The sequence below is a fragment of the Melanostigma gelatinosum genome (genome assembly GCF_949748355.1).
Source record: "Melanostigma gelatinosum genome assembly, chromosome: 2".
Classification (NCBI taxonomy): domain Eukaryota; kingdom Metazoa; phylum Chordata; class Actinopteri; order Perciformes; family Zoarcidae; genus Melanostigma; species Melanostigma gelatinosum.
In genome coordinates this window covers 9,877,265-9,899,330 of record NC_136635.1, presented here as the reverse complement: position 1 = coordinate 9,899,330, position 22,066 = coordinate 9,877,265, and the positions used below count along the sequence as shown (strand labels likewise).

At 40.8% G+C, this 22,066-nt stretch overlaps 1 protein-coding gene and 1 long non-coding RNA gene across 2 annotated transcripts in view; one reads left to right on the top strand and one right to left on the bottom strand.

Annotated features, from left to right (window-relative positions):
* kif26ba (kinesin family member 26Ba) overlaps positions 1 to 21,528 on the bottom strand; it is a gene marked incomplete at both ends in the record, with an annotated part of 87,495 nt that extends 65,967 nt beyond the window's left edge. The window contains 2 exons of the mRNA XM_079292521.1: positions 15,632 to 16,024; positions 21,469 to 21,528. Of these exons, the coding sequence (XP_079148647.1) occupies positions 15,632 to 16,024; positions 21,469 to 21,528 (453 nt within the window). The remainder of the gene's footprint in view (positions 1 to 15,631; positions 16,025 to 21,468) is intronic.
* LOC306787861 lies at positions 17,324 to 20,760 on the top strand. The gene is made up of 5 exons (XR_013772569.1): positions 17,324 to 17,361; positions 18,573 to 18,789; positions 18,933 to 19,088; positions 19,222 to 19,314; positions 19,493 to 20,760. It is a non-coding gene; the product is annotated as an uncharacterized lncRNA (long non-coding RNA).
* Positions 21,529 to 22,066: the final 538 nt, after the last annotated feature.

Below are 22,066 nucleotides of genomic sequence, written 5' to 3'. Positions count from 1 at the left end.
GATTAGAAAGTTGGTTTCATGTTGTGAAATCAAACACATCAGTGTGTGAATGAACATGTGTCATTGCTATGGATTTGTATTATTCTGGTGTATTTGTAATAACTTGACCTTCTGGCAATTGGATTCATGTGTGTTCAATCAAGCTCTAGATGATTGACTAAGCGCACCTGTAGAGTAACCCACATACAGGATGACTCATCATGCATGTCTTATCTTGCACTGAGGAAAGAAATTGCCCGTTTTTAGCTGTGACCAACAGCTCTACAGCTGTCGTTCGGTCGGTCCACATAAATTTCCCCACGCTTTGGCAGCCATAGTTTTGGCTGAAATTTGGCATAGAGGTTGAATGTCTGGGTGTGAAGGAGTGTGTTTTTGTTCATGCCTATATACTTTTTCCACAGCAGACACTTCATACACGTCATAGTAGGAAAAACACAGATGTATTTAACAACATTAATAATCGCTTGGAGACATTGTGCATGCTGAATCACTGGAATAGCTTACTGGGACACTTAACGGAACTGAGCCATCGTTAATGTTGTCAATTTCACCTGTGCTTTTCCTACCATGACAAGTCAAAATGTAGATAATGGTCCACTGGCACAAATGGGGTGTGGCAGTGAAAGTGGCCTGTAACAAAAAAGTTCAAAGATTCCCGTACCATATCCAAACGCATGCACCATTTGTCATGGGCTGCGTCCAATATCATTCACTCATTCACTACTCCCTAGTTCTATGTAGTGGACTATATAGAGGACTATAGTGCGCTCATCTGCAAAATGAAAAAACATAACTTGGGTCATTTTCTCTGTGCTGTTAATTACGTCCATAATGTGGGGCAACTAAAACGTGCCAATATTGGTTGGTCTATAATTAATACCGACATGCATTTTAGTGATCAATACATATTTTCAGCGCTGCTCTGTCTACATTAAATATATTATTTTTGCTCCACAACTAATGGACTTGTCTCTGCTGTTATCTGGCTCCTCTCTCTTCCCTCGTGCTTCTCTCATTTTTCCATTAGCGCAATGCATGATGGTGAATAGTGCCTGGTTAGTGCACTTCATAAGGAAAACGGAATTAATGTCAGAATGTGCATGTTTATGTGAGAGTCTAGACATTAAGAAAACCAGCCACTGCCTCCCGAGAATTTCATTTTGTTGGTGTCTGTTTCCTATCGGTGATAAACAACTCACCCAATGCTTTTCCTCTGTCTTGCTTTCTCTCTCTCTGTCTCTTACCTGCACCCGACCTCTCTCACTGAGGTATATCTCCTTTAATCACGTTTTTAATTGGTCATTCCTTCATTTGATCCAATAATTTGTGTAGGGGTTACATTGGTTAGGACACAACGGTAACCTGCAGGCACACATACACACATGTTGGCACACATGCATAAAGTCGCTTATGCATACGGAGCACACACACACTTTCATCAGCGTACATGCACACACACTCCCTTGCGATGTTGCTATATTCCCTTGCTATATTAATAACAGAGCAAAACACATTAAAATGTTTGTGTTGCCATAGCAGTGCAGAAATGAATTAGCATACACAACGAACTAGCTATAGGGGATGTCAATGACCTGCTGCATTCTGTCTCGCAGGAGATCTAAAGTGTGTTTGTGTGTACATATTTGTACACTGGCACAGCATGAGTGCACTGTATAATGGTGTGGTGAGGCCTCACTATCAGTCAGTAATAATACAAGTGTCAGAGGTTATAACACCCAAGAGATGTTTTTGTGCTATTGCTCATATTGATCGCACTCTGATATTCTCTCTCTAAATGCTCAAGCCAATTTTCAGCCTCAGTCAAACTGCCATGGCAGGTAATTATGCAGTATTGCAGGAGCTTTCATAAACCACTGTAGTAAATAATCAATCAAATAAAAGATGTACAAAAACACTTCACTTTCTCTTCCTTATTGAGAAGACATTGTTGATGCGTGAAGGTGCTTTTACAGAGGATGAGACAGTGGCTCCACATGCTTTGATGATCTTCACAGATCATCATAGTACCCTTTGAAATGTCAGTTCTTTTGAATGGATGTGGGTAAGCGACTCTCATGAAGCAGGGTCATTGTAGACGTCTTTAAAAGAAGCCTTCAGCGAGTCTTTGAAGCGCTTCCTCAGACCATGTTTGTGACATGACTTCGGTCTGCAGCCTGCCAGAGGCTACATTCATGCAGCCACTGTTTGGGATTGACAACCACAATTAATTGGCTGTCTGAACGTTGCCTGGGATTATCTTGGGTTAAGTGTTCATCAAACATTCTGCTCCATGAAGCTGTGTTTTCCTCACTGGAAACACATACGCACATATGATGAGTGTGTATGTGTGTGGTGGGATCTTAAACCCAATCAAAGAGGATACAAAACACTAGAAACAGATGCTATGGACAGATCAGTTAAGTCTCTCTCTCTCTCTCTCTCTCTCTCTCTCTCTCTCTCTCTCTCTCTCTCTCTCTCTCTCTCTCTGTGCTATGCTCTTATGTAAAGTGTTTGTATTGGTGTATTTGTCCTTTATGCTTTGTGCATATTAAGAGTGTGTGTCTGTCTGTGTGGATGATGTATGTATATACACTCTGTGTGGCAAATGCTTCCCTCCCATTAACAGGCTGAGCTATGAATCTTGCCCAGGCTTGTACAGAGCGAGGTCTACAGAGCAGCCCCCCTGCCACGCTGTAAATGAGCTAGCTGGCTGGAAGGGAGCCTGGTTTTTATTAGCTGGCCATCAGTGCCCAGCTGTAAATTAAATAGTTGTTTAAAATGAATGCCTGTTTTTTTAATGTGGAAGTTGCTTGCCAGTGACTGTTTTTAAATTGTCTGGCTATCCATGGTGGTGCCTGACTGTAAATGAGTGCATATAAACTCTGCTGCCTGTTTTTAAATTACTCCACCATCTGCATCAGAGCTGCACTGTAAATTAAGCTACAAATGTGGAAACAATCTACTTCAGTGTGTTAGCTAGCTGCCAATTAGCCAGTTGCCTGGTGCTTGAATATAGATGAGGTAGTGGGCTTCATTGCTCGTTAAATTAAGAGAAAAGGTATTCTATGTATGTGTTTTTTAGGATATTTGCAGGAGTTACAGGTGGCTCTGCAGGATAATTCTGAAACACCACTCACAGTGAAAATACAGATAATTTGTTGTTCCCACAACTGTACGGTCTAAATATGATGTTTGATTGAACGTTCAGAAGGACTGTTATAATTACCATTCGTCTAAATAGGCTCTGAATTCACCTTCACCGACTGTAAACGGCTTGTCCATTTGTATCAGGGCTTGAGACAAAAATGCCTGTTCTTATTGCCAGTCAGACATTTGAAGTATTTGTTTGATGCTCCACACACTAGTGGCCTGTCCAACACACTGTACAGATCAAAGATCCATTACTAGCTTTACTAAATGTGCAACACAGGGACAGCATTATTAAAGCACTCTTGCGCAGAAAAAACTGTATACTGCCCTATACTTTAAAGTCTTTCCTGATCTGTGTTCATCCTTTCCAGAGAAACCTGTTGTAAGAGTTTATCTGATTGTACATAAAGTGTATGATTCATTGGGCTTCTCTCTCACAACTGTTTAACCCCTTTTGTCCTCCACTTACTTCTTCTTCTATCTTCCCCCAAACCCTCCATCCTTTCCTCTCTTTTCAATATCCCTCACACTCCCTCTCTTTTCTCTCCCTACTCTCTCTCCCCCTCTCTCTCTCTCTCTCTGACAATGATAAATTGCCTATTGGGTTGGGCAATCCATCTTGCCGTATCCCACACCTGAACACACACTCCCTCGCTCCTCCCCTGCTCCCTTTTTTCTCCTCTTTTTTTCACCACGCATCCGTTCTTCCCTCCGGTATCCTTCCATCTCAAGGTTAGTGAGGCTCACTGAGAAGGAACTGAAGCTAAAGATCTGCCCGACAACTCCCACGCATACATGTGTGCCCACACACTGAAACAGGTGAAAAGTGTGTGCACAGAAACATGTATACTTACACACACAACAGCACAACCTCAAAAATACAAACCCAGACAGGTTTTTCCTGGCTCAGCATTCGACAAAAAGGTTGAAAGATATCAACCATGAAAACGACAGAATTCAAAACAAATGTAAACGTGCCAGGTTGTGTGTGCGAGTCTACATCTGCAGGCTGTGACTGAAATATTGTCATCAATCCAGAGTTGAACAAATTATGATAATTACAACGTCCTGACGACGTGATTAGGATATGTACCATATGACTGCAAATTTCCCTGTCATTCCCGACAGGAACCTACATCTCACACCCCTCTTCCTTTGTCCAATATTTATTGCAGGATTCTTCAATGACAACTCTAAGGAAAATCAAAAAAAAAGCTAAATGGATATTGACAGACAAAAGTCTACAGCCACGCTAGTGGCTCTATGAGGCTACTTAAGCTTATCGGTGCTTCAAACTAAATTCAAATACAAGCACGCTTACATGCTGATAATGCTGACATGCTGATGTGAAGCAGGTATAATGTTGACAATGTTCCTCATCATTAACATTTGTTAATTAGCACTAAAAACAAGAGGAATTTTCACCGACCACCTCATGTTGCTTAAAATGTATTGTGACGACCCTCCTCCCATACACTCGGTGTGTGTGTGTGCGTGTGTGTGTGTGCGATGATCTGTTACAGGTGCTGATTGGAGGGTCGTCAGCTGGATGAGCCACACCTGAGCCGTTGTGGTTCTGCCTTTAAAAGCCCTCTTCATTCGGCAGCCTTGGGTTGGCCAAAGGAAGACCGTGGTTGACGGGCTCGTGGCAGTTGGTGCCGTCGTGGTGTAATCTGCTGTGAACATTGTGATACTTGTTTTTGGCGAGACAAATGAATTGTTTATTTTTGGCCGCCAGCTCGTTGTCTCCCTGTTCTTGTTTCAGTCTCTGAGCCGGGCTGTGACAGTATACAGATATCAGAACAATAGGACTACGTGCATTTATATTCAAACTAATATTCTCACAGATTATTAACTTAATTTTATTTGACATAAAACACTAACTCTACTTTGAAAAATAGATATTTAGATAAACAAACCATGTCTTCTTCTACATGTTTGCCCGTGACTCCAAAACAATTTGTCCGGTGGTTCCCCCAGGCCTGTACAAAGAGCTTTTATGTGCTTTAACATAAACCTTAAACTTCCTCAGGGTGTGCTTGAATCATCCTGCGAGCCTCTAAAACTAAAAACGTTTTTTAACAGTCCTATCCATGAAAGTCAACAGTGTCTTTGCTCTTTTCCAGGTTTCATAATCACACAGTAGCACTCATTCATACATGGGAGCTCCGTAAAGCGACCACAGAGCTCCACTGTTGGCCACTGAGCTCCTCAAAGGGAGCCGCTGAGGTTTAGGAGTTTTGCTCAAGAGCACAGTTGTTATTAAGGGAGGGGAGACTTATTCATCCAGGTTTCACATGGGCATCAAACCTGGATTCCACATGATACCCGTCTGCCCACCAGCTTGCATTGAACTACTAGACTGCTGCTGATCCAGATGTGATCAGTCAGATATTACTTGTGCTTTGTCAGATACCAAATAGGAGATTCAGTGACACGGAAGTGTTAAAAGTGGAGATACAAAGATATATGGGGTAAAGATTAAAGAGGGAGATATCAGCTTTAGTATGAATCCCTCTCTGACACTGTATGTATCCTGGTATACAGTCAATAGCAGATAACTGTAAATAACAACAACCATTTCGAACCCTCTAAATCGAGCCCCGGAGGCTCCATCTGCTCAAGGTAATTGGAAAGTTTTACGGCTAGAGGCTATTCTGTGTCTGATTGAAACACAGACTGGGAACAAACAGTCAATTTAACGCTCTCTCTCTCTCTGTCTCTCTCTCGCACACACACACACACAACAATCTCTTTCCATCTATGCCTTGCACCTTTGTGTAGCCTTTGCTTTAAACCTCTATTGCCACTATTTCCTATCTCTTTCTTCCCTTCCCTCTCTTTCTTTCATCTTCCTCCATCTTGTTGATAGACTGGAGAGAATAATGACAGATTACTGCTGAACTGAGATGGTTGATAAGCATTCAGAGGAAGTGGAGAATGTTATTTAGTCAGTACGGGGTGAGGGGTTGATGAGGAATGGAAAGAAAAAGAGCCTGGTAGGGGACAAATTCATTATTAAAGATGTCCCTGTGTGTGTGGCCCACTTACCGCTCTGAACTGCGCTCATACAGCGATTACCGATGATAACGCCGTCCTGACCAATGGCTGATAACGCTGTCCTCACGAATGTGTGACGATGTCATCAATATGCAAATGACCATATGACATCATCTGGCTATATTTTTAGCACTTAGGAGTTGGTGCTTGCTACTTTCATTGTAAAGAGTGGTCCACAATGCAAAGGACACACTGCATTTAGTTTTCCACAGCTTTGTGCTGTAATTGAGCGTTCATTCTTCCAGCAGATCGTACCCGTTGGCAGACAGAATAGCTTAGTGAAAGCGAGGCTTATGGGGACCCCATCAAAAAGCAGACGGTGTCATTATTCGACAGCTATAATGCGCAATCAACATTTACTTCATAATGATAAGCTAAATTAAAACAGCCACTATAAAGTCAAGATTTTATACATTTCTAATTTTGGAACTACATAAAAGAATGAAAGCTTATTTTTTTTAAATACTACATGTAATTGAGCCACTATAGTGCCGTGAAGTCTGCCATGCAGCCGGACTAGAAACTGCAGCTTAAATGTCAGCCTTGTTCTTGTTTCACCTCCTGCCCTTTACAATGCTCTGATACAATAGATTCACAATGCTGCCTAAAATACACACACGCACACAGTTCTCTTCTCAACTTATCTTTGGCATTAGACAGCCTCTTAACCTATATAGTTAAGCCAGGAATGTACACACACACACACACACACACATTTGCAGTCCTGCAGTGCAGTGTCTTTAGAACAGGAATGCCATTACAGTACTTGTAAAACATGAACGACTGACTGGCTGAGCCCTGGCTCTAATTTTGACCCTAAAAGGTAGCTCTGTTGTCACAGTAAGCACTCACAGAAACACACAGAAGAAGAGTGTGAGCGAGGCCACTGCTCCTTTTTTAAACAAAACTCTTTCCACATGCTCATCTTTCCTTCTATTTCTTTCTATCCATGTCTCTCTTTCCAGCTTCTATTACAATATTAAAAACAGCTGTGGGCTAACTTCTACCATTAAAAAAGCTTTAAACCAGGTTCACAAAATCACATTGTTCACAAGGACATGATAAAAGAAATACAGATCAACATGAATCTTCTTTAGCTGAACATTTATACACATATGTATAGCATTTTGGACTGAAATCTGTCAAACTTTGGGAATCTTTTGCAAATTTTCAAATGCTGTATTAAATAGGAGCTTTAGCTTAAGACTACAAGGCCATCTTTAGCTTTTTTTAATGTCATGATATTTGTCAGACACTAAAACACCAATGTGTTCTCTTATGGCTGTGAAGGCACAGTAGCAGGTGGTTCACATATCGGTGAGCTCATACTGTAAATAAAGCCAGCTGACACAAGCACTGCACTGCAACAAGGCTGCAGGAAGCTGTATGTGCATGATGACTTCATCTCTTTTTTTATATCCATCCCACATTACAACACATCCAAACATCAACATCCAGACCAAATATATGAACAAACCTCACAGAGCAATCTGTCATTTTTGCAACAAATTGACCTTTAAAGCAGCTATTTATGAGACTAATCAATCAATGTGGCAGAAATTTTATAACTCAGAGCTTCTACTTTCACATACATCGTCACCCCAACACATGCATACTGTATCTTTATCGTTCTACTGTAACCATACGATAGTCCCTTGAAGAAATAAAGCCCCGCTAAAAAGGCCTCACTTTGCAAGCACCCTCATTTTGATGGTTGAAAACTTAAATTAGTTTTCACAAAGACAAAGTAAAGCACACACACACACACACACACACACACACATACCCAACACATAGAAATACACTTCATCCCTGTCACACCGTCCTCAGCCTGTCATGCTGAAGATAGATGTGTTATATCTGACAATGTGATAGCCTGTGACGGCGCATGTGTGTGCGAGGTATGTTTCTGTGTGATGCATCAGCTCGTGACAGCAGGTTGGCTAATATTAAAAGTGTGGTTAGCAGGTCTTCAAATAACCCGTTCAGTGAGCGAGACTTCACAGTGTCACAGGATGTTTGAGCTGGCGCCTGCAGATATGCTGAAACATTTTCACTTAACATCTTGGCTCTGGATTATGGAATTGAAAACTTTTAAAAGACTGAGGAAAACAACCAGCAAAGAAAAACAGTGTCTGAACAGGCACTGCACATTTTGCACGACTGACAGATAGACAGGTTGGATGGATGGATAGGCAGAGATATAAGATAAGCAGAGATAGACAGACAGACAGACAGACAGACAGATGTGCACAAAATATATGGTTACTGCATTTATAAAATCTCAAACTTTGTATCACCACAAACACAAACATACCATAAATGAACAACTAGACAGGTGGAGGCAAATAGAGGAGACAGGTGAATAACTACTGTATCGTGTTTTCTACTTAATTCTGTATTGTGGTTGGATGGAGAGGCAGTTGCCATGGTAGCTATGGACCTCATGGCAGCAGGTGCTGCTGCCACTTTCACCGCCCTCCAGCAGTGCAGTGTGCTCTTGGTAGAGCACACACACACATGTCAGTGTGTGTGTGTGTTCATTTGTGTGTGTTTTCATATTAACCTCAGAGTGCCTTGGTGTGTGCATTGTGTGAGTATCTGTCGTGTGCCAGTTTGAGTGTGTTTACTCATGCATGTGATTTGCCTGTCTTTTCGTTGTCACTGCTTTGAGTGGACTACAACAGTTTATTTGATCTTAATATATGTTTTCTTATTTTTGCCTTTATTTTACAGATGACATAAGGGGGATAGAGAGAGACGGGGCTGATGACTAATGTCTCCGCAGCCAAAATCAAGACAACTTGACCACCAAGATGTCCTCTCTCCTGTATGCATGTTGAACCTTAATTTAGCAGGAAGTCATTCAATGGGAGACTAGCAATGCCAAGTGACAAAATAAAGTGTCTTTGGAACCAAGTCCCTTTCATTTATTTTAAAATTAACCAATAAGCAGGGACTTAAGTTCAAGAGTCAAAATAAAGCAAATCAATAATGGCACTCAATGTACAAACAGTCCATATACCGGATCTAATAATGTTTGGTTTTGTGTTAAATTTCGTAATCAATACACATTGGCAAACTCAAATTCAATCTCTTGTCTTTTGGAACAGGCAGAGCTTTCTGCAGCTTCCCTGGCTCTTTAGGTTACACACATTGGGTTGACTGAGTTAGTCTAATTAAGTGTGTCGGCTCTGGGTCAGAGACAGTAAAGGCAATGATAGCACTATTAGGGAAAAATGTCTTCTTTCCTTTCTCTTACTACTAATTTGTATCCTTCTTCCTCGGGCCTCCTCTTCTTCCTCCCTCTCCTCCTCTAAATTGAAATCAGTTTCTCTCATTCTTCTTTCTGCAGAGCCGAATTTAGAAAAAAAAGTGTAAGTGTCAGAGAAAGAAACAGAGACAGAGAGATTGTGTGTTAGTGTGTCTCTGCATGGTCATATCTGCAGGCATGCTAAATGAGAGAGGGATATAAAGACATTAAGGCGGGAGAGAGAGAGAGAGAGACGGGGGAGCAAGCAAAAGGAGGTGTGAGAGTCAGAAAACAGCACAAGATACTGGCCACAAGTTCATCGAAGTGGTATGCGTTGACCCCTGTTTGTCTCCATAACGGTGTATATTCTTCAAGGTATAGATGATATAAAATCCGTAGGGATCTCGGTCGATGCAAATCTGTTCCTGCAAAATCTATAGCAGCATGTTCATGTTGGTTCCACCTCATCCCAAAGGGGCTCTACTGGTTGCGATGTGTAGACTGCGTAGATGACAGGAGTAGAGGGGAAGTCGCTGTTATGATTGTTGTTAGTCACTGTGTGCTTCATGACATTGTACATCATCGCACCGACAGTATCTATTTGAGAGAGGATGGGAAACGGTGCTAACAATGATTTTCCAGCCTGCCGGTGTTCTTTACACATGATGGAACACCAGTGAAAAGCCCAACGATAAATATGATTATCTTCATTGAAGACGTTTCACCATTAGAAAATGTGAACACTGATCTCTGCTGTTCCAAGATGTTATTTCACTCACATATAGGTGCATCTGTTAGCTTGAGAAGTACTGCCAGTCTCCTGACTAGTCTCATAAAGGAGACCATTTTGCTGTTTCTGTCTCTGTAGCAGCGTAACGCCCATGTAGGCTGTATTTAGCACAAGAGTGTTGAACTTATTGCATGCGATTGTACGGGGGCTTTGTAGATTTAAGGATCACTCAATGTATACGTCAATGATTATATGCTACTTTGTAGTTGTTTTTTTTTAAATTGTACATTTTTAAACTACTTAGATAAACACAGATCTTGGGCTGTTGTTTTCATAATTGGGTTTCTGATGAATACCAGTAAAGTTATCAAATTGAAATGGAGAGGGTACAGTAATGAACACTAGATCTAGAGATGGTGTGTGCGCTTGGGGTTGGTTCAAATTGACATAAATCCAGAGGGAAGATCTTCAATTCAGCCTGCATCAGCATCTATGCCTCCCCTCACAACACACACACATCCATCCATCCAAACCGTCTTGCTGTTATTGATGAAGCCACCTCTTTATATGGTAATGTCTTTCACACCTGAAAGGCATAAGGAGGGCATGATCGCTCTCTTTCTCTCTTTTCACACACACACAAACTATATACTATATTCGCTCTTACCTTTTTGCCAAAAACACACACATGCACGCCAACACACACTATTATTCACATAAACTCCATCTATTTTCACCCTCTTTCTGCCTCTCACCAACACGCACACAGCTATGAGGAGCCCATTAACGCTGATGGAGATATGTATGCGGCTCACATCTGTCACATGTCGCTGCCGTGGCAACACCAGCTGCCGTGGTTACTGGAGGCCTGCTTCTGTGGTGTTGTGGGATTTGGTTATTACAGGATAGCTAGCTACCTGTGTGCATGAATACATCCCTTTGAGGACAGACTACACAGAGCACTAACACTCCACCATTTGATCTGATAAGTAGACTAATTACAGACTAATTACTGGTTTGGGGTGAAAATGACCAAGTGACTGGGATTAGTTCAATTGATTTTGTCCTCAAGAGTGTAACCCCATTTGTTTGGAAAAGGTATTTGACACTGCAGATTGATCATAAGCTCTCAACCTTAGCCTCTTCTAGTCAGACGACATTAGAGGTAATACTTTGGAGTTCTGAAACTGAAAGGATATGGGGGACATTTGCACAGCATCAGCAATAATTGTTACGCTTTATATTTAGAGAATAATAATCATGATAATAATGATAATATCAACAGTAATGCTGATGGTGATGATAACAATAATAATAAATAAATAATACTAATAATAGCAATAATATTTAAAGTATGCAATGTGGGACAGTTACATTGAAGGGCAGCAACGAACAATTTTTATTGATTAATCTGTTCCATTTATTTTCTGTCAAATGTTGGGAAAGGGTGAAAATGCCCTCACAAGTTACAAAAGCCCAAAGTGGCATCCTGCTTGTTTTGTCTGACCAACGAAGCAATGAATTCATTTTTGCACGGTAAATTACACCTGATGATTATTAGATAATTGTTGCTCTTGATTAATTTTCTTTTGATTGAATATGATTTTAAAAACGACTTGTTTCTGCACAAGAAGGCTCACTATTTCCTAAATACTACAGCTTCAATTTACAATTACTATTAATTGTATGTTTCTCACAGATGAAGTCCTGTTAAATACATGACACCAATACTTTGTTGAGTAGTTTGTAATCTAAAAAGTTACAGAGAAAATATATTCGGAAACAGTCATTTTCCACCTACATTCTTGCAGTTTTCTAAACTCCAAATGTCAGATATTTCCAAAACCGTTACACCATTTTTAGTTACTTGGACACAGAATTGTTCAGTTTACGTGTTTTTTTCGTTTCCGTGTAAGATAAAAGAGTGTTTCAAAACTACTCATCAGGATATTTGTCAATGTTTATGATGGTACATGGAACATGATAAAACTGTGTCGTTAGACTTGCACAAGGAAAGTTTGTTTGTAAGGATTAAATATTTCTGGATTGACAACCCTTGGATTTCCACATAACAAGCACTAAAGTTGGACCACTTTTTCATGAACACCAAAAAGAGTGTATGCTGCAGCAAACGTTTAGGTTCTCATGTCACTGCACTGGATCTGTGATCCCAGCCTTAGTAATGTGCATTAAAGTCCAAAATATATGTCCTGTTTAAGATGCTGCAGGCTGTTTAATCTAGAGATAAGTTTAGGCAGACACATCAATGGGTCTGTTAATATCAACATTTTAAGTGCATACGTATCATGAAAACTCCAGGATGAAAGCAATCTCAATAAATGTCAAGTTGCCAGAAAGAGGTCCTCGGCGAGTGAATATATTCACAAACATGTCCTTTTTTGGCATCATTTTTATGTCTTAAGTGGAACTGTATATGTTTCTCTTTATAAACATTCATGGTTTTGACTTGCAGCTGATCTGAAACAGATACTTTGTTGGTGACTTAAACATACACACACAGAGTAACCCACTTTACTGGGCTGAACTGGACCAACCAAAAACAGATCACCCTGCATCCATTTTTGATTTGGGGCGTAGATATAAGGGATGAATACAAAGAGACAGACACATGGATATACACACCAGTAGAGCTGGGGCAGAGGCCTTAAGTGAGTACAGCTGTGGAGCCAGATGTGCTTTTGAGTCCTGCGGTGTGTGTGCCTTTTGCGTGCATGTGTGAGTCTAAACCTGAAAACCTACGGTACTCTGCTCATTCTGATCCCTCTACAGAGCACTCTGTTGCTCTTTTGCTTTGTCTCTCTGTCTCTCTGTCTCTCTCTCTGTTTCTCTGTCTCACCAGCTTCCTGAGTAACAGCAGTCACAATACCACCTGAAATGGGTTCAACCTACAGTTGTGTGTGTATATATCATAAATGAATGAATGAGGTACCTTCTCTAAGACTCAAATAGCAGGATGCAAAAAAAGTGGATGAGCACACACAAACATCAAATATCCTGACATTTAACCACAGTGACAAAGTCTTACATGGACGCTTGTGCGTACGTGCGTGTGCTTTCACAAACTCGAACAAACTGCCACACAAACACACTAAATGCCCGACAAGCACAACACACACACACATACCGGTAGCTGTAGACATCAAAACAGCAAAATATTCACAGTAAGACCGGTGAAGGTCATCATTAGCATAGTATTAACAGCCCTGTGTGTGTGTGTGTGTGTGTGTGTGTGTGTGTGTGTGTGTGTGTGTGTGTGTGTGTAGTTGGTGGATGTGTCTTTTTATTCTAGCTGTGAGGGGTCACATATGTCCCAGTGTCCTGTGGGAATAACATGGGGCCTCATGCTCACAGCACAACAGGAAGGGACACACACACACACTCTCTCTCTCTCTCTCTCTCTCTCTCTCACACACACTCAGCTGAAGTGCTGCTCTGGCACATTTGGTGAAGGAGAAGGAGTATTAGGTCACATGCTTCACCAAGGACATGAGTTCAGGTTTTCCCCGACACAAAACACCAGGGTAGGTCAGTTAATTCTTGTCAGAAGAGAAGACGCAAGAAACCAGACTTTAATTAAGAAACCCAAATATTGTATACCCAAATTCTGTTGGGCAAAGATTCAACAAGACAGTGCAGCTATTATACTAGTTATGGGATTAACCTTCACAGCTTGTTTTAAGTCTTCACGTTATACCATGTACAAGTACCATGAAAGATCTAATTGACATGCTATATTTCATTTTTTGACGAACAATGAAAATATCCAGTGTGTGCTGCATACACAGTGTATTACACACTCATGTACAAACTCCCACTTCTTCAGTCCATTTTCTCGTTCATACTTTTGAGTTTGAAGCTCTCAAGCCAATTTCTTTCATTGACAAAATCCTTGAACCAAAGCCAGATATTATGTTTTGTTTGTGATTACCCTCGTCTGCACCATCGTTTTCTGTACTAGGTTCAGTGTTACATTTAAGCCAATTTCTATGTCTGCAGCTATTAAATACATACTCAGCTTAATTTATGTTATATGCAGAGATATACAGCTCCTACACCAATTACAATACTGTAACTTATGTGCCTGCTTATCCTACATTGCAATAAAGTTAACCACAACGGGGAGGCATTAATCAGTCTGAACTAAACCCAACCTCACAAATAACATTTTAATTAGTGGTCTGCCCACCAACAGTCGCCATTAACCCCCACTGTTCCTAACAAATTCCAACTGTCATGTTGGTGAGCTAATGAGAAGAACCCACTGTTTACACCTCCGTCTCTGTTTCACTGGCTCTACTGTGGGTCTCTCCGTCCCACTATAGCCCTATATCTGACTCCAACTCGCTGGATGCACTTTATTAGCCCCGTGGTGCATAATACATGCTTATTTGTTATCAATTAACTCCAAGTCTGATGCGTGGCCCCACTGCATTCATAAGAAAAATCCAGTCGACTGCAGCAGAGGAACATTGAACCCCGAGGCAACATGTTAAAAAAATGATGCAGACTCAAAAGCCCTGCCAGGAGGACTTCCAGTATGTTCTCTTTCATGCTTTGTAAATACATAACCACTGATTTTCTACCAGCCAAACCAATGTCAAAACCAAAATGTAGTTTCTCTGACACAACAGATGTACAACAGCACAACGTGCATGAAGCATCTATTCAGTGTGGGCTGGTTATACAGTATGTCGCAAAAACGAAATACACATGATGATAAATGTGTATAGTATATGCTTTGATGGGTAATAATTACTGTACTGATGGAATAATTAAAATTGATTATATGGATTACCCAAAGAAAAACAAAACACATCACCTGTCAAAGAAAATAAAAAAATGCTGCAGTCTATCTATATGTATTAATATCTGCCCAAAATGGCCAATGTCTTTCAGTAATCTATCATGTTAATCCCTTCAAAAGGAGAAAATAATATTGAACAAAGTGAAGTCATTGATTTTGGTGAAATGATCAATCAGGTAAACTGGAGAACTGTTATTTTGTTTTTGGCACTGTGTCAGTAATTGATGTACAGCTTCAGATAAGATAATTATCTTCAATCCCAAAGGCTGTTCAGTCTCTGCTCTTTTCCAAAGCCGGTCAAATGAGGGTTGGAGAAATTGCAGCATCCTTATGATTTATGAGAACAATAACTCTGACTACACAGCAACGCAGCAAGCAAGGGAATGATTAGAGGCCCAGTCTTTCATGAGCAACCAAGTTAATATGTGTCACTGTCCAAATGCCACAATTAATGAAGGAACAAGTTATTTTTGGAAGCTGTGCTTCTGAGCACAGCCAACTCACCCCTAGGTGAGCAAATAGGAACTGCAAACACATATGCACATAATAGGATTCACACACACACACACACACATTCATACCCACAATCACACGAAGAGAATCTGATTTTTACCTTGCTGGAGTAAGGTCCAGGGATGAGCAGTTTCAATGCTTGTCTTTTCAGCTCTGTCAGCCTAGCGTTGCAGTTCTCACACCAAATCCCTCTTTCACTACCAGGGGAACTTCCACTGCCTGAGGCTGGTGATCCTGTCCCAAAACCCGGGGAGCCACCCAGAGAACCAGGCGATTCTGTCCCAATCCCCGGAGAGATGGTCCCTGGTGATCCGGAGAAAGACCCTGGTGAGGAGATTCCTGAGCCTGGGGACGGGGTGCCCGTGGAGCTCGGCATGGAGCCGGCACCCTCTGGGACGGGGCGTGTGCCGGAGCGAGAGTTCTCCTCGTAGGGTTTTCGGTACCATGTGTCCGGGAAAAACGAGTCCGATTTGGTCGGGGAAGTGTCAGGCATCTGGAATTTTTTTTTTAAATGTATTAATTAAAAAGGAGAAATGTTTTTGGCATGTCACAACAGAAAAACACTGGTGGAAATAATAATATGAATTAACAATGGATGAATTAATGGATGAAGGTTCTGCAATGAAAATAAAGCCTATATTGTGTGAATATGTGCAACATCCCACTCATTCCAGTGCACACAACAGGTTGCCCAGGGATGAGAATAAAATAATGAGGAGGTGGTCTGGTATCATGCAAATTAGAAGTCAAGCTATTTGCATTTTGGCTATAAAGCAAAATAATGATGTGTGTTCACATTATTCACCAAGCTATATTCAGTAGGCTTCCTGTTTTGTTGAATTTAACAAATCATTCATTGTTTGTGAGCGCTTACAAACTAAACAACATCTGAAATTCATGAGAGAGAATCAAAATAAATTATTTTGGCTGAATAAATGTACTTCACTCACAGCTTCAATAGCCATGCTTAGCCTACATGCCAGCAATTGATAACTGGTGAACGTCTTGCTTTAGGAAGAAATTCACAAGCTAAACATACAGTACACAGTCACAATATATACCAATAAAACACACACAAACAGGCAAACTACAATCCTAACTAACATTGGGGAATTAAATGGTCGGACAATTAAAAACACACAAACAGAAAGCAATGTTAAATGTGTACTGTGATGGTGCTCCAACCCAAGTCAAAGCGCCTGCACGGTGGATGTTTCTATTACCATATAAATAGGAATAAGTCTGATTCTGTGTGGAGTCCTGTTTTATTTTTCTCTATTCAGACGACCACATTGGAACATGAAATGAGCCTCAAGGAGTTGAAAATTAAATCTTTTGTGGCAAATCCAGTCAGAGAGAGCAGACCCATTGATGTGGTGGTGGCTGGAGAGGTTGGGTACATAGCTACTTTAATCCCTCACAAGGGCTATAATAAGGAAGCAATGAGTAGGCTGATAGGTGGGAAAGCTCACTCATCTCCAAATGAAGAGGTGGGTATAATGTGAGCCAATGTTATAAATTAACACTAATTATGCTGCACTCAAAAAAACGATTCAAGCCCTTCTTAAAGGTGACACATTTAAATCGTGTTTGATTAATTGAAATATATCAAGTTAAAAAATGAACACATTTATATTTAATGGGTCTAACATAAAATGCATGAATACTTTCATTTATTAGATTTATTTGGGTTAGATGGTGTGTATCAACTCAAAATAAATGTGTTTGGTTGGGGGACTACCCCTTGCGCATGTACCAGATCACGTGCTCTCAGTCGTCTTTCCCCCCTTTCCGACTGCAGCAAGATTCAAACCGACCGTCCATTCTTTGGTAAGTAACTTTATATATTTTGTTGTAGTAGTTTAGAATGTACCTCGTTGTCAATCAAGGCTTCCATTCTGTAATAATGACCACAATGTGTGGAACAGACGTGATAACTTAGCCACACGACTGTTCCGTTTTTAATAAGATCGAAGGCACACAGGCTAGCTGGCAGGCTAGCTAGCAAGCTAGGTAGCCAACGTGGTTTGCATTATAGAGCAGACCAGAGATCAGGGTACTGTCATTAATACGGCTTGGACGCAGCGCCGAAGGCTTCCTTATGAACTGTCTGTATGCACTAAAAAACAGTAGGAGAGCAGTTAAACGAGCAGACTACGGTCTCCCCCTTTCCAGCGCCATAATGTCGGCAGGCAGAGCAGGCCGCAGAAGGCCACTCTCTCTAATAGTGGGCGTTCAGTTGTAGTGGGTTTAGCCACGTTTTCTTCACTGAAAAATGTTTAATATGAATAAATCATGAGCTCATAAAACCGCTGAATTCCTCTCACTCGCGCGGGCACCTGATGCATGAACACACGGAAGTCAGCGGTGTTTTATCGCAGCAGCCATAGAAATAGAACGAGCGTAGAACGGACATTCCCATTCAAACCGATGTAACGGGATCAGAGCAGCGGCAGTTTGTACGTGTACCGTCGTCATTGTGAAGAACTGATCGATGTAGCGGGCTAACTTTTCTGTTATACTACGGTCAATGCGCAGTGTTGAGCACTATTTTCTTTTGAACTAGTAAAACGACCAAGACAAACATCGATGTCCGTTCTACTCATTGTATTTCTATGACCTTACACTGTGTGAACGCAGGCAGGAGTGCGAATGAGTTTTCAAGGCAAACAGTTTGATATTTTATTAAAATGACGGTCTTAATCTTATTTAACACGCTTGCATGATTTGATTGCTGTTGTATGTAGCTTTAGTGTTGCTGTAAAAGGTGAATTGCTCGTCTATTCTAAATGGTAACATTATATCTGTGAGTGCTCTAAAGCACTTTTGACTTGACTTTGTTTTATGTGAACTTTGGATTATTCCAGCCTTTCCCTCCACTAATATATTTATCTCATCTTTTGCAGTTTGATCAGCATTACCAAGCTTCTTGAGGCAACCTCCTAATGATAGCACGTAATAGGTTATATGCTCGATGCGAGCTGATCTCTCATTGTTATTTGTTCAGTTTGATATGTACTAATTATCTTTATTCTCTTTAGGACTCTGCATGTGGCAGTGTAAATAATGCAGTTTGGAACTAGCTAGCAGGTATTTCTTGTTGCATGGGCATTGTAGGGGCAGTTATCGCTATACATGTCCATACATTGCCCATGTACATTCAATACATGGAGTAAGCTTCTCAATCACACATGCGGAACTGCACATTCAACCAGAGATTGTGGAGCAGAGGCCCCTTCCCTGTTCCAGCAAAGTTAAGTAAGTAAATGTGTGTTTCTATGTGTTTACCATTTTGATGATTAATGGCTTCACAATCGCAATTTGAATCTAATAATCCCACATAATGTGATAGTAATTATAATAAACAAGTAACAAACAGCTGTATTTTGTTTGTTATTCAGGTCAATAACAGAGTTCCTGCTGATCACCACCAAACTATTTCAATCAAAGTTCATGTCACAGCTGGACCTCTTCTCAGACTCCCTGATACAGGGCTTAAAGAGCAAAGGAGGTGTGAAGGAGAAAAGGTCAAGGATGTCCTGACCATCAATGATTTGGTTAGTACATATGTATACAATATTAGTTTCACTGTATTGGGGTGGTTATTGTAATATTTTCTTGTCCATATCTGCTTTTTTAAAAACATGTGATGAATAGTAAATGGCCTGCTTTTATTCTGCTTTCATCCAGAACTTTTAGTGTGATGACATCAACACCAAAAGGGAGTGCATCTGAGAAGCCTGTCATCTACCTCAATGAAGATCCAGACTCTTTATCAATCTGGTAAGTTTATCGCAATATGTTTCCCATGTAGCGTCAAAGTGTTACCCACATATATATATATATATATATATATATATATATATATATATATATATATATATATATATATATATATATATATATATACATGTTTGTGGATTAACTTAACACAAGTTTTCTGTGTTTGTGTTGTTATCAGGCTTCCGCCGCTGAGGATGCAGTGAGGGACATCGCATTCACTGTCATAAGGATTTACATGATCCAAAGAGATTGGGAGCCAGAGGACGTGGGACTTGATCAACTGCATTAAAGTCCTGAACAACGTAGACGGTGTCATCATGGCGTTCATCATGCTTTGGGCTAATTTGTGCCCTTAATCTAAGCTTTCCAGACAACTTCAAGTACATCTTTGAGCTTCTCCAGAAGGTCATAATGAATTTGGATGGGCACAAGCTGAATTCTAAGATACAGGAGCTGAAAATCAAGATGTTTGCACAAGAGGTGAACACCAAGTGACAAAGCCAAAGAATCTTATCAGATCTTTTGGATGTTTTCTACTTTCATCTTCCGCCCAGTCAACGACAATCCATGACCTCATGGATGTTTTCCTGGTTCTGACATTTTGAAAAAATTGACTAAGCTGCACAGAGGCAAGCCAGAGACTGTAAATTACGGAACTTTTACATGTCACTGCAAGCTGGTTAAGTGTTTACCCGCAGAAAGTTTTGCCCAATTCACCTCCACATCCTAACTCGAGTGTTATTACTCTCTAACGTCAACTTGCACGTCCATTTTCCTCGTTGTCTGATTGAATGACTCTCTACTCGAGTTGAAATGGACCCTAACACGGTTCAATACGCTGTAACTTCCATTGACTATGAGTATCCTTGTTATTTATAATCTATAAGTTTTAGTTTGTGGATGTTTTGTGATTTTACTGTTGTAGCCCAAAAGTGGTCCGAGTTGCCTGTTTCTGCACATGATAACACATCATCGGCTATTCTTCAGTGTAAAGGAGTCCTTTTGTACTACCATCTGTACTGGTAGGAAAGAAAACAGCTGTATTGCTCTTGACAAACCAAAGTAGTGGGAATTTAGCACTTGCAATAGTGGTTGTACATATCGATTGCAGGAAGTTTTGTGCTTTTTGGAAATGATAGTTTCTGGTGAATGACTACACTGCAGTGCAATGATAGTCCCTGTTTGGAGAGCAGTGCATAGCCTCCACCCTCATGGCGTCTTTGTTTGTGGCGCCAAGGGATTTGGGATAGCTTGGTATTTATTTGTCACCAGTTGTGGAGCTGTTACAAGACTACTGTTTTAATATTTAAAAACGATGAAAGATGCACTGTATAGATCCTTTTGGAATTTATTTGCTATCCTTTTCTGATCAGTGTTTTTGTAAAAAAAAGCAAATTATATTTAAAAAATGAAATGCAGGCTCTAGAATCATGGATGTTCAGATTTGTACCATATTTAATGTATTTAAGCATTTTCAATAAAAAACACTTGAACTAGGTTTTGTCTCGTGTCTTAATTGGGGGTCAAATTAAAAAAAAGTTTTTTACCTGATTAATTCATTTCCAATGAATTGTACTATATTGAGTTGGACTAACACAAATCAATTTCATTTCATGAATGGTATTTTTTTATTTAGGTTGTATTTGATCAAATTGAGTCGGACTAACTCAATTTAATTATAGTGCATGGATGTTTTTAGTTCAAGTTAGGTTTAACTATATTTCCTCGGTGGAAAACCTGCCCACAATTTAATTGAGTTCATCCAATGAATTATTTTTTTGAGTGTGTAGGAGGTATAGCAGTGACACAGGTGTGAGTGCAATTCAGCTGCATGGTCCTCAGTTAGTGATAATTAAGCGATGTGGGAGATCTATCAGTGAAAATGCATGCAACACCAAAAGCAGTGAGGTGCGAAATGTGTTCTTCACAAAGCACTCAGTCAAGAGCATGAGGAAAAAAATCGAATGAGCTTTCAACAGTTTCACATTCATGTCAGCCTGAAAAAGGTGAGCAAACTACAGGTTCCTATCAAAATGGGTGGGCAGTGTGAGGTGAAGTGCATGCATCACTGAATGGAAGATAAGTTTTTATGAATGTTTACCCATAAGTAACAGGGGTGTGTCCACCCCTTGGCTACTGGAATGAACAACCTACCCCATATTTTCTGCTCCGGCTGCTCGCAGACCTCTCCTTGGTCCCTGACAGTGAAGTCATGTTGGAGGTGAGAGGAGGGAGGGGGGGAGGAGAGGAGAAAGAAGCTCTGCTGCAGCTTCACATTCAAAAAGAGACCACCGGATCGATTTTAATTAACCACGAGCCCCTGCAGTGTGCTCCTCTCACGCCACTTCCAAATGCATGCAGGAAACCGGTTACATCCTCATTCCGTCGCCAAGAAACATACAAATCCTGGATGGTTTTCTTTTTGCCACGGTTGTTGCCTACGGGGGAAAAAAGCCCTAAAAAAAGCCCTCGAATCACTTCTAAAAACACAAATTGAGAATTCACGCAGGTCGTGCGAGAAAGCAGACCGCTCCCTGTGAGCAGCAGAGTCTGCTCTGCGCTGAATGAGGCTCAACAGCGCTCCGGACTGGCATCGCACTCAGTCCTGCCTCTCTCCATCAGCTCTGCGTCTGAGGCTAGTTGGCCAGGTAAAACAACCCCCCCCCCCCCCCTGGGGCAAATTCCGTCTCATGGGCGGTCATTAAAGTCACGACTCATTAGATCGAGCAGGATCAGGCTGGTGCCGACCAAG